The sequence below is a fragment of the Tursiops truncatus genome, chromosome 1, assembly GCF_011762595.2.
Source record: "Tursiops truncatus isolate mTurTru1 chromosome 1, mTurTru1.mat.Y, whole genome shotgun sequence".
In the NCBI taxonomy this organism is placed as follows: domain Eukaryota; kingdom Metazoa; phylum Chordata; class Mammalia; order Artiodactyla; family Delphinidae; genus Tursiops; species Tursiops truncatus.
Genome location: NC_047034.1, coordinates 126,611,043 through 126,623,979, shown reverse-complemented (window position 1 = coordinate 126,623,979; position 12,937 = coordinate 126,611,043). Strand labels below are relative to the sequence as shown.

General features: G+C 38.3%; 1 protein-coding gene across 2 annotated transcripts in view; it reads left to right on the top strand.

Moving 5' to 3' along the window:
• The window catches only part of DYNLT5 (dynein light chain Tctex-type family member 5), a 30,833-nt gene that overhangs the window by 1,353 nt on the left and 16,543 nt on the right, over nucleotides 1-12,937 (top strand). For both annotated transcript variants that reach the window (XM_004320467.2, XM_073788649.1), the window contains one exon: nucleotides 908-1,029. In XM_004320467.2, the coding sequence (XP_004320515.1) occupies nucleotides 911-1,029 (119 nt within the window). In that variant the 5' untranslated portion in view covers nucleotides 908-910. The remainder of the gene's footprint in view (nucleotides 1-907; nucleotides 1,030-12,937) is intronic.

Genomic DNA, 12,937 nt, shown 5'->3' with positions numbered 1-12,937 from the left:
ACTTCATTAAAAGTTCTGGGCTTCCCTGGTGGCGCAGTGGTTGAGAGTCCGCCCGCCGATGCAGGGGACACGGGTTCGTGCCCCGATCCGGGAAGATCCCACATGCCGCGGAGCGGCTGTGCCCGCGACCCATGGCCGCTGAGCCTGCACGTCCGGAGCCTGTTGCTGCGCAACGGGAGAGGCCACAACAGTGAGAGGCCGGCGTACCGCAAAAAAAAAAAAAAAAAAAAAAAGTTCTGTTTGCTCTTTACAAAGTAAATCACTGTTGCTTGAAAAAAAAATACCCTTTGGAGAAGCAGCTCATCTTAATTTTTAAAGTAATAGCAACAACAACAAATGTTAATTAGCAAAATATCATTGAAATTAAATTTGGGGAGGCAATAAAAATATTGTTTTCTGGTGTAGGCTAATATCGTTCTTCTACATATGGCTATCATTTCTCAGTGACTTTACTGCAGTTAAGTATTTTTGTTGCAGCTTAATGTATGCTTGTGTGAATTAAGTATGCTATTGCATAAATAAAAGTTATCAGATGGTACTTTCCTGGTGGTCCAGTGGTTAAGACTCCGTGTTTCCACTGCAGGGGGAGCGGGTTCCATCCCTGGTCAGGGAACTAAGATCCCGCATACCACGCAGTGCAGCCAAAAAAATAAAAATAAAACAAAAAAGGAAGTCTCTACTTCTTATAAATTCTGAAATATTTTTAAAAAGAGTTATCATATTTCCAGTTATACTGACCAGAATAACAACATATACTAAAAATCACTCTTTAGGAAACCCCACTTCCCTATTCCAAAATGCTTAAAAAAAAAAAGATCTGTGTACTTTATTTAGAATGAGTCTCTGTGTTATACTAAAATATTTTCAGATCTTTTGTTCAGTATTTTACAAAAGTTTTCCTCCATAGGTTATGATGATGTCAGACATTGCTAAAGACAGAACGGCTCATTTACTGAAGAAGAGGGGCAGTGTGTCTTCTTTAAGTAGTCATGAGTTCCGGCGGAAAGAGCCTCGTGGGCGCACCAAAGAGTGAGTGACTGGATGTCCATTAACACACTCAATTACTGAATAAACAGGTTCATAATATTTATCAGGAGGAAAAAAATGCATTTCCTTTGGGACATAAAAAGGGAGAAAAATGGGCAAGTACAAGGTTTAGGTCATCTTTGGGGGCCATATTTTTTAAAAGAACGAGAAAAAATAGTAACTAGATTTATCGTGGTGATCATTTGGAAATGTACAGAAATACTAAATCACTGTGTTGTGCACCAAGAAAAAGAAAACAGAGAAAAAGAACAAGGAAATTTAAGTGATAAGTTGATCACAGCAGCATTTTTTACTATTTCAGAGACTACCCCAAAAAATCACCTACTGAAAAGAATGTCATATGCAATGTAGACCAGCTACTTCTTAACTGACTCCTGAATTCTTCTCCTCAATATTATATGAATACATCGTTTTTGCATTATTGTAATCAATATATACATATACAATGCATTTAGCATTATTTTAAACAAATTTTGTAATGTATTTTCATAGTCTTTGTGCATATCCTTTTAAATGGTTGCATAATACAATATTTTGTCAGCTTATAATTCTGGGTTAGCTAACCATTCCCCAATCATTGAGCATTTTAAGTTTGTTTCCACTTTTTAAATTTTTTACTATATAAGAAGTCTCTGATTGTTTTCTTCCCCGAAGTATAATTAGTGGGTCAAAGCATAATAAGTACATTTTTTGGCTCTTGCTACATATTGCATTTGCTCTCCTAAAAAAGATGAATTAATTTTTAATACTTTCATGGCATGTTTTTTGACTGCCATCGGGAGGAAAACCAAACAAATTATCCAATGCAGAGGTCAATTAATTTATATTATAAACTTTCCTTCTTAAAAATATCTACACGATTGAAAGATATAGCAGGGCTTCCCTGGTGGCGCAGTGATTAAGAATCCACCTGTCAATGCTGGGGACACGGGTTCAAGCCCTGGTCCAGGAAGTTCCCACATGCCGCGGAGCAACGAAGGCCGTGCGCTGCAACTACTGAGCCTGCGCTCTAGAGCCCACAAACCACAACTACGGAAACCCACGTGCCTAGAGCCTGTGCTCCGCAACAAGAAAAGCCACCGCAATGAGAAGCCCACGCACCGCAACGAAGAGTAGCCCCCCGCTCGCCACAACTAGAGAAAGCCCACGCGCAGCAACGAAGACCCAATGCAGCCAAAAATAAGTAAATAAAATAATTTTATAAATTTAAAAGAAAGAAAGAAAGATGTAGCATATTAATCCCCATGATTGGGAAGCAGGAGCTTCCCAATCAATAAATTTAAAAGAAAGAAAGAAAGATGTAGCATATTAATCCCCATGATTGGGAAGCAGGAGCTGGTGTGTCTGTTGGAACAGAGACCAGAAGAACTGGAAGAGATTTACGTTCGAATTCTGAAACCAAATTGTTCTGCTCTCAGAATGTATTAATACACTTACTCAAAATTCTACTTTTCAACCCTAGATGATTGTGGATTACATGTCCTGTACAAATGCTCTCTTTCACAGATAGGAAATATAAAGGAGTAGCAATCTCAGTGTACATCAGAAGTAAAGCTGGGAGAATAATTAACCTCTATAGCTTTTGCTTCTGATCCTAAGTCATTTTGACTGCTATTTCCAAGATTTAAGTGTAAGAGTTTTTTTAAATTATTTTAAAATAATTGTTAGCTTAAATTCAACTTTTTAGGAGCAAATATTATAATAATAATCTGACATAAATCCTGGTCCCATGATTTAAAAAGCACTGTTCTTATCCAAAAACTAAACTATCATCCCTACTTGCATAAGTTTCATTTACTTCTTCCCTTTCAAAGCAAATAAGAAAGTCAAGTATATAGAATCAGAACATGGCCCAATCTGAAGAATTAAAGATCACTCTTATTTTATTGATGAAGTATATAAACAAATTAAAAGGTAACAAGAACACGAAAATAGTTTTAGCAACACATGAGGAAAGTTTTTTTTTACTAACAAATACATTTAAGTGATAATTATCTTGATATATTTCAAAATTAGAAACAGGGACTCTCAAACAAAATATTCAGAATGGATCCTCTGTTGGAGCCTTTTTTATTAAATGGCAAATGAACAGATTCCAAGCACGCTTGCAATGCAGAGGCCATTTAGGAGGCTGCCTCCTAACCCTAACTCCCACTTATTTTCCATCGTCTTCATCCTTGCCAGGGACCAGAATGTATGGGTGATTCTCCTTCCTGAAATGTGTCTTCAACTAGTAGAAAAACTCTGAAAACTTAGTGGCTATCAAATGCAGCATTGTTTTGAATTTGCAGTGTTTTTTTGGAAAAACATATGCCTTTCACTTGAAAGTTATCTCAAAACAATTTTTTGAATAGACTAATTTCAATAGTATAAAGCATATGCTGAAGTATATTGAGGACCTAATACATTATGTCATTTAATCTCCCCAGCATTAATCCTACTAGGTAGACATCATTGTTACCATTTTGCTATGAAATAGCTGAGACTTATAGGTCAAGGAACAATTTAAGGATTAGGATACAGTCCTAAATCATGAGTATGGCCAAAAGGGCCCACGGACTCTTGCCTTCTCTAGTTCCGTCTTCCCCACTATCCTGCTTGCATCCTACTCTTGGGCCATTCCCACCTTCCATATTTACAATCCCTCCGTGCTCTGCCTTGCCTCCAGCCATTGCCTCACGTTGCTTTCCCATGGGGTATCCTGTCTGGAATGCTCGTCTTACACTCTGGCTTCCTTCTTTTCCTCCTTCAGAATTTAGCTCCATCTCCAACTCTCCAAGAAGCTCTCTATCACAGTTTCCAAAACAGGTTCATTTTGCCTGACGCACAACAAGCCAAAACGCTAATATGCTGAGGTTTGCAGCAAAGAGTTTTCATTTGCAAGGCAGCCAAGCGAGGAGATAGGAGAACAAATCTCAAATTCACCTCCTCAAAACCAAGGGGATCGGGAGTTTATGGGACAAAGAATAAAGAAGCAGGGTGGTATGAGGCGTGGGAAGTGCGGGGAGGGTGAGGAAAGGTGATTGGGAAAAGATGCAGTAATTGTTGTTCTGTGCAGATGTTTCTAGCCTACAGCCCTCTGCACATTCTGAGGGTGGAGTTTTGGGCCCTCTGATGTTAAAAGGTCACTGATTGGACACTAGCGTCTGCCCAGTTGAAGGGTCAGTGGTCCTATCCAGCCTTAACCAGCTGACCTCGAATTAGATGCAGTTGACTCCAAGTTCCTAAACAATAACTTGGGCAAACATCTTATTGTTTAGGTTATGCACCGCTTGGAGGACATGAAAGTCTTAAAACAACCTTGCTTAGCGAAGGCAGGTGAAATGAATGTAACCCACGGTTTCATAACTACGCAACTACAACCGCTTCCACTTCCGACTGGGTCGGATGCTCCTCCTTTCTGCTCCTGCTGCTTTCGCCTTCTACGTGGTACTGTATTTGGGTGTTTTCTTGTCTATCTCTCTCGTTAGACTGTGGACTTACTGGCCTTTATAACAGTAAACACTGATAAGGAGGGCAAAGAAGCATAGGAGGTAGACCTACTTGGAAAACAGTTTCTTAGATGTGGCATAAGCTTAGCATAAGTTCATCCACATTCTTGGTTTCTCTGTGGTCTTCTATAGAAGTAACTAACGCTTAACATTGATCCCTGGGCATAATGGATACCTGAAATGCCTTCTGAATTGTAAAAGGAAGATTGAATTTATATTCAATATAATTATTGTTAATTGTTTTTAGATTTGTCTCTTTAATGTAAATTATGTTTTCATTATGAGGTAATTTTTATGCTTTATTCTTTAAAAAAAAACATTTTAAGCTGGTTTTTACTATACCAACATCATAACTGTTAGCTCATTGGCATATTTCTTCCTATAGCTACCTAGTTGTCATCACACTTTATCTATAATTTTGAATTTTGTTGCTTTTCAGTTAAATAATTGATAATAATAAGGGTGCTAAGCTAAATTTTACTGAGCCCTCACTATGACCTCATTTTTGTTTCAGAGACGCACTGTATCAGGAGTTGGCAAACTATGACCCGAGGGCCAATTCCAACCTGCCATCTGTTTTTGTATAAAGGTTTTTCCATGGTTGAAAAAAATCAAAAGGAGAATAATACTTTTTGTCATGTGAAAATTATAAGAAACTCAACTTTCAGTATCCATAAATAAGGTTTTTACGGGACCACATCCATGTTTATTCATGTATGTATTGTCTCTGGCTGCTTTGACACCATAATGGCAGAGTTGAGTAGTTGCAATAGACGTGCAGGGTCTGCAAAGTGGAAAATATCTGCTATATGGCATTTTACAGAAATATTTGCTGACCCCTGTTCTATAAGAGAGATGCAGTTAGCATCTTCATCTTACAAATGAAGAAACATGCTTAGAGAGGTTGAGGCTCCAAAGCTACAGAATCAGCAAGTGGCAAAACGGGCTTTTGTTTACAGTCAAAAATTCTCATTCTCTGAAAATTGGCTGTCTACGTGTAACTTGCATCAATGAAACTCTTCTACTCCTTCACCAGAACCTTCTGTTTCCCATCCATGGGTAAGAGCAGGTATTTACAATGACGTCTTTCTTGTTGGAAACAGGCTTTGGCAGCTTTCAAAGAGTATTTGAACAGATGTGCTGCTCTCATATCCTTAAAATGGAAATAGAAGCCTGAGATTAAATTACTTTCCCAGGATAATGTGACATGATATCCAGGCTTCTTATCTCTGAGGCCAGTAGTTCAACTGGTAGGTCAAGCCTAAGATTGAAGACTGAAGAGTCTCTCTTTTGCCTCAAACCAAAATTACAGTGATATCATGAACCAGAACTTTGATGGATCCCAGAGCTCTCCACTTGAACCCACTGGTGGCATCTAATGCAGTAGTTAGGCCACATTATATTCTTCCACTTATTCATTTATTCAAGGTTTATTAAGCTTCCACTTCATGCCACATGTAAGGCATATAAAGGTGACTAACTCTAGGGTTGTTCTTCTCTCGAGAATCTCATTTTTCAAGTAAACTTAAAGCCACATGGTAACCTTTTTTTGGAAAAAATGGAAAAGATTACATTCATTGCTTCATTTGAAATAAATGTTTATTGACCAATGAGTAGGTGGTGAACCACACAGAAATAATCTGGTGGGAAAGGCAATGCACAAGTCATTTTAAATGTGATGAATTTATTCAATGATTCCAACCTATACTATTTGAGCCGCTTATGTGCAGTTAAAAATGATGTTGCCTGGCCTGTTTCCTCCTTTTGATAAGCTCTATTGCCATCTGAATCAAACTAAAGCCCCCAACAAGATCTGGATGAGACACAGCTCCCCTCCAAAGAGAGAGAAGCTTGAGAAACTGCATTGGCCATGTTCCTAAATTAAACCACAATAATAGCTAATATTAAGTTGTGCTTAATAGATACATCCCATACAATATCCATATGAGTCTCTTAAAAACCCTGTGGGTTAAGTAGAGAAGGTACTTTTATTATCCCCATTCATCTCATTTATTATCTTACTTCTCTCAGGAGCCAAGATGAGTTGGAACTATTCCTCATTTCGTAGCACATTGTCATCGCTAATATGAGTAGGACCCCTTGTTTGCCTGATTTTCCCCTTCTTCCCCATCCTCACTCCCACTCTCATCTCCCAATAGGCACCCACTCTGATGCACAAAATACTAAATATACTACAAGAATATACATACTTAAATACTATATTATATATATTTTTAATTTTCTGTGTATTATGATGTTTTGACATCTTCAAAAACCTTTCTGGCTGGGGAGAGGCTGCCCCCGGCACCAGGGCTAGCCAGTTATTAAAGACAGTCAAGGACTCAGCAGGGAGCATGCCTTTAATATGCAAACTAACCAACTGGCATCCTGACGCGTTCTCTCTGGCCCCCCCACACATCCCAGGAGGCAGTATTTCTCTGCCCTAATCATCCCAGGGCCAAGTACCAGGCAACTAGGGGCCTCTCCTATAGCTTAGAGCCCACTGAAATTCTTCAGACCAGGCCAGTGCTGAGCTGTTTCCCCTGTACCGCTTTGCCTTTCCCTGGGAAACCCCAATAAAAGCCCCTGGCTCTCCCTTGCTCCCGTCTTCTGCCTCTTGACCACACTAGCATTTTTCCACATGGTCCTGTGTGGCATGTTGTGTCTCTTGCCTCTAGGACCTGTGAGTATAATAAACTGTTTTCATGAACCCGTCCTCTGACTCCTTCTGTGACTTCACCTGACTGACTCTCTCATAAAAAATTACAGAACAAGTACTTAAAGATATGCATTTTTGACTTACATGAATGGTACTGTGCTATAAATCTCATTTTGTTTGCTCAATCTCATATCTCATTCAATAGTTTTAGTTTTTTATGTTTACTCATGTGACTATGGATATCTAGCTCTTTGCTTCTTACTGCTGCATAATAGTCCTTAATATACATCCATCACTCATGCTCTTATCCATGCCCCTAGGGATGAACACCCAGATTGGTTTTCCCTCCCTGCCAAGGTATGCAGTGCCATGTGGAACATCTTTGTACATAACCCTTCATTGGCATCTTTGTGAAAAGTGCCCTGTGAATGTGATCCCAGGTAAAGGCATTCCTGTTAAGGAAGATTTGAATTAATAGTGAAATGATTCATAGATGAAACTGCTTAACACAAAAGCATATCAATATTTCTCAGATTAATCTACAAATGCACATATCTCAATCAAAACCCATTTGTATGTTTTGAGAAACTCAACAAACCATTTCTAAATTTTATAAATAGGGAAAGAATTCTGAGTAAGTTAACTTTGAAGAGTGAGCATTGAGGAGGAATTTACTCTATCGGATATTAAGATATACCACAAAGCTGTAGTAAGTAAAAATAATAATAAATACAGGAATAAACAAATAGGTGTAGAAATAGACAAATAAAGCAGTGGAATACATAGAAACTTTAGAAGTAGACCTATGAATATATAGAACATAATATATGAGCAAGGGGAAATGATGGGCTTTTTCTTTTAACACCTTTATTGGAGTATAATTGCTTTACAATGGTGTGTTAGTCTCTGTTTATAACAAAGTGAATCAGCTATACCTATACATATATTCCCATATCTCCTCCCTCTTGCGTTTCCCTCCCACCCTCCCTATCCCACCCCTCTACGTGGTCACAAATCACCGAGCTGATCTCCCTGTGCTATGCGGCTGCTTCCCACTAGCTATCTATTTTACATTTGGTAGTGTATATATGTCCATGCCACTCTCTCACTTCTTCCTAGCTTACCCTTCTCCCTCCCTGTGTCCTCAAGTCCATTCTCTATGTCTGTGTCTATGCCTGTCCTGCCCCTAGGTTCTTCAGAACCAGTTTTTTCTTTTTATTTTTTTAGATTCCATATATATGTGTCAGCATACAGTATTTGTTTTTCTCTTCCTGACTTACTTCATTCTGTATGACAGACTCCAGGTCCATCCACCTCACTACAAGTAACGCAATTTCATTTCTTTTTATGGCTAAGTAATATTCCATTTTATGTATGTGCCACATCTTCTTTATCCATTCATCTGTTGATGAACACTTAGGTTACTTCCACGTCCTGGCTATCGTAAATAGAGGTGTAGTGAACATTGTGGTACATGACTCTTTTTGAATTATGGTTTTCTCAGGTTATATGCCCAGTAGTGGGATTGCTGGGTCGTATGGTAGTTCTATTTGTAGTTTTTTAAGGAACCTCCATACTGTTCTCCATCAATTTACATACCCACCAACAGTGCAAGAGGGTTCCGTTTTCTCCACACCCTCTCCAGCATTTATTGTTTGTAGATTTTTTTGATGATGGCCATTCTGACTGGTGTGATGTGATACCTCATTGTAGTTTTGATTTGCATTTCTGTGATGATTAGTGATGTTGAGCATCCTTTCATGAGTTTGCTGGCAATCTGTATATCTTCTTAGGAGAAATGTCTATTTAGGTCTTCTGCCCATTTTTGGATTGGGTTGTTTGTTTTTTTGATATTGAGCTGCATGAGCTGCTTGTAAATTTTGTAGGTTAATCCTTTGTCAGTTGCTTCATTTGCAAATATCTTCTCCCATTCTGAGGGTTGTCTTTTAGTCTTGTTTATGGTTTCCTTTGCTGTGAAAAAGCTTTGAAGTTTCATTAAGTCCCATTTGTTTATTTTCGTTTTTATTTCCATTACTCTAGGAGGTGAGTCAAAAAGGATCTTGCTGTGATTTATGTCACAGAGTGTTCTGCCTATGTTTTCCTCTAAGAGTTTGATAGTGTCTGGCCTTACATTTAGGTCTTTAATCCATTTTGAGTTTATTTTTGTGTGTGGTGTTAGGGAGTGTTCTAATTTCATTCTTTGACATGTAACTGTCCAGTTTTCCCAGCAACACTTATTGAAGAGGCTGTCTTTTCTCCATTGTATATTCTTGTCTCCTTTATCAAAAATAAGGTGACCATATGTGTGTGGGTTTATTTCTGGGCTTTCTAACCTGTTCCATTGATCTATACTTCTGTTTTTGTGCCAGTACCATACTGTCTTGATTACTGCATCTTTGTAGTATAGTCTGAAGTCAGAGAGTCTGATTCCTCCAGCTCCGTTTTTCTTTCTCAAGATTGCTTTGGCTATTCGGGGTCTTTTGTGTTTCCATACAAATTGTGAAATTTTTTGTTCTAGTTCTGTGAAAAATGCCTTTGGTAGTTTGATAGGGCTTGCATTGAATCTGTAGATTGCTTTGGGTAGTATAGTCATTTTCACAATGTTGATTCTTCCAATCCCAGAACATGGTATATCTCTCCATCTGTTTGTATCATCTTTAATTTCTTTCAGCAATGTCTTATAGTGTTCTGCATACAGATCTTTTGTCTCCTTAGATAGGTTAATTCCTAGGTATTTTATTCTTTTTGTTGCAATAATAAATGGTTAATTTTTCTTTCAGATTTTTCATCATTAGTGTATAGGAATGCAAGAGATTTCTGTGCATTAATTTTGTATCCTGCTACTTTACCAAATTCATTGATTAGCTCTAGTAGTTTTCTGGTAGCATCGTTAGGGTTCTCTATGTATAGTATCATGTCATCTGCAAACAGTGACAGCTTTACTTCTTTTCTGATTTGTATTCCTTTTATTTCTTTTTCTTCTCTGATTGCTGTGGCTAAAACTTCCAAAACTATGTTGAATAATAGTGGTGAGAGTGGACATCCTTGTCTTGTTCCTGATCTTAGTGGAAATGGTTTCAGTTTTTCACCATTGAGAATGATGCTGGCTGTGAGTTTGTCATATATGGCCTTTATTTTGTTGAGGTAAGTTCCCTCTATGCCTACTTTCTGGAGGGTTTTTATCATAAATCGGTGTTGAATTTTGTCAAAAGCTTTTTCTGCATCTATTGAGATGATCATGTGGTTTTTATCCTTCAGTTTGTTAATATGGTGTATCACATTGATTGATTTGCATATATTGGAGAATCCTTGCATTCCTGGGATAAACCCCACTTGTTCATGGTGTATGATCCTTTTAATGTGCTCTTGGGTTCTGTTTGCTAGTATTTTGTTGACGATATTTGCAACTATGTTCATCAGTGATACTGGCCTGTAGTTTTCTTTCTTTGTGACACCTTTGTTTGGTTTTGGTATCAGGGTGATGGTGGCCTCATAGAATGGGTTTGGGAGTGTTCCTCCCTCTGCTATATTTTGGAAGAGTTTGAGAGGATAGGTGTTAGCTCTTCTCCAAATGTTTGATAGAATTCACCTGTGAAGCCATCTCGTTCTGGTCTTTTCTTGTTAGAAGATTTTTTTTTTTTTTTTTTTTTTTTTTGCGGTACGCGGGCCTCTCACTGTTGTGGCCTCTCCCGTTGCGGAGCACAGGCTCTAGATGCGCAGCCTTAGCAGCCATGGCTCACGGGCCCAGCCACTCCGCAGCATGTGGGATCTTCCCGGACCGGGGCATGAACCCATGTCCCCTGCATTGGCAGGCGGACCCTCAACCACTGTGCCACCAGGGAAGCCCCTGTTGTTGGAAGATTTTTAATCACAGACTCAATTTCAGTGCTTGTGATTGGTCTCTTTATATTTTCTATTCCTTCCTGGTTCAGTCTCCGAAGGTGGTGCTTTTCTAGGGATTGTCCATTTCTTCCAGGTTGTCCATTTTATTGGTATATAGTTGCGTGTAGTAATCTCTCATGATCCTTTATATTTCTGCAGTCTCAATTTTACTTCTTTTTCATTTCTAATTCTATTGATTTGAGTCTTCTCCCTTTTTTTCTTCATGAGTCTGGCTAATGGTTTATCAATTTTGTTTATCTTCTCAAAGAACCAGCTTTTAGTTTTATTGATCTTTGCTATTCTTTCCTTCATTTATTTCTGATCTGATCTTTATGATTTCTTTCCTTCTGCTAACTCTGGGGTTTTTTTGTTCTTCTTTCTCTAATTGCTTTAGGTGTAAGTTTAGGTTGTTTATTTGAGACGTTTTTTGTTTCTTGAGGTAGGATTGTATTGCTATAAACTTCCCTCTTAGAACTGCTTTTGCTGCATCCCATAAGTTTTGAGTCATCATGTTTTCATTGTCATTTGTTTCTAGATATTATTTTATTTCCTCTTTGATTTCTTCCATGAGAAATGATGGGTTTTTAATAGATTGTTTTGGGAAAAAGCTGGCTTACTATATGAAGGAAAAAAAAATGAAGCTGGATTCTTACACCATTTGCGTGGTAGACTCCAGATGGAAGACTGAAATGTGGAAAGCTATAAAGCTAATAGAAGAAAGTATAGAATATCTTTGTGTTCTGTGGGAGGGAAAGATTTATTAAATAAGATCCCAAAATGAAAAACTAAAACCATTAAAAAAAAAAACCTTGATAAATACAACTACAGTAAAACTTGTATGTCTGTTCAACAAAGAATACAATAGACACAGTTTGTAGGCCAGTAGAAGATATATATTTGTAAACTCATGCATATTAACAATTTTTTTAAAAAGCAGGAAAACAATTTTTAATAATCAAAAGAGATGAATAGCAGTTTACAGAAGCAAAGCCCAAATGGCAAAGCAGAATGTGAAGAGATGCTTAAATTCACTTGGAAAGAGAAAAATGCAAATTAAGACAAGATACCATATTACACCCAACTGAATGGCAAAACATAAGAAGGGAGAATAACACCATATGTTGGCAAAGCTAGTGAGAATAATAGCTTATATAGGCATTCAGCAAAGAAATCTAACAGTATTTAGAAAAAATAGGGATATACATGCCCTATTATCCCCATATACTGAGGACACTGAGGCTTGCTGTGGTAAAGTGACTGGCCAGCATATCACAGTTCCCAGATGACAGAGCAAATCAACTGTGGTTCTCTGACCCTAGAATTTAGAGACCTCATGAAAGTATTTTTATTCGTTACGAGCTAATTGTACCCCACTACCCCTGCCAGATTCATACATTGAAGTCCTAATCCCCAATACCTCTGAATGTGACCTTATTTGGAATAAGATGTAAACTTAATTACCTCTTATTTAAAGAGGTAATTAAGTTTAAGTGAGTTCATTAGGGTGGATTCTAAACCAATGTGACTGGTGTCCTTATAAGAAAAGGAAACTTGGACACCAACAGGCCTGGAGGGAGGTGATGTGAAGATACACAGGGAGGAGATGGCCATCCACAAGCCAAGGAGAGAGGCCTGGAACAGATCCTTCCCTCATGGCTCTCAGAAGGAACCAATCCAGCCAACACCTGGTTCTCAGACTTCTAACCTCCAGAAGTGTGAGACAGCAAACTTCTGTTGTTTAAGCCTCCCAGACTTGGTACTTCATTATGGCAGCCCTGGCTAACTATTGCAGTGCAGCTGACCCTTGTACAACACAAGTGTGAACTGTGCAGGTCCACTTACACGTGGATTTTTTTTC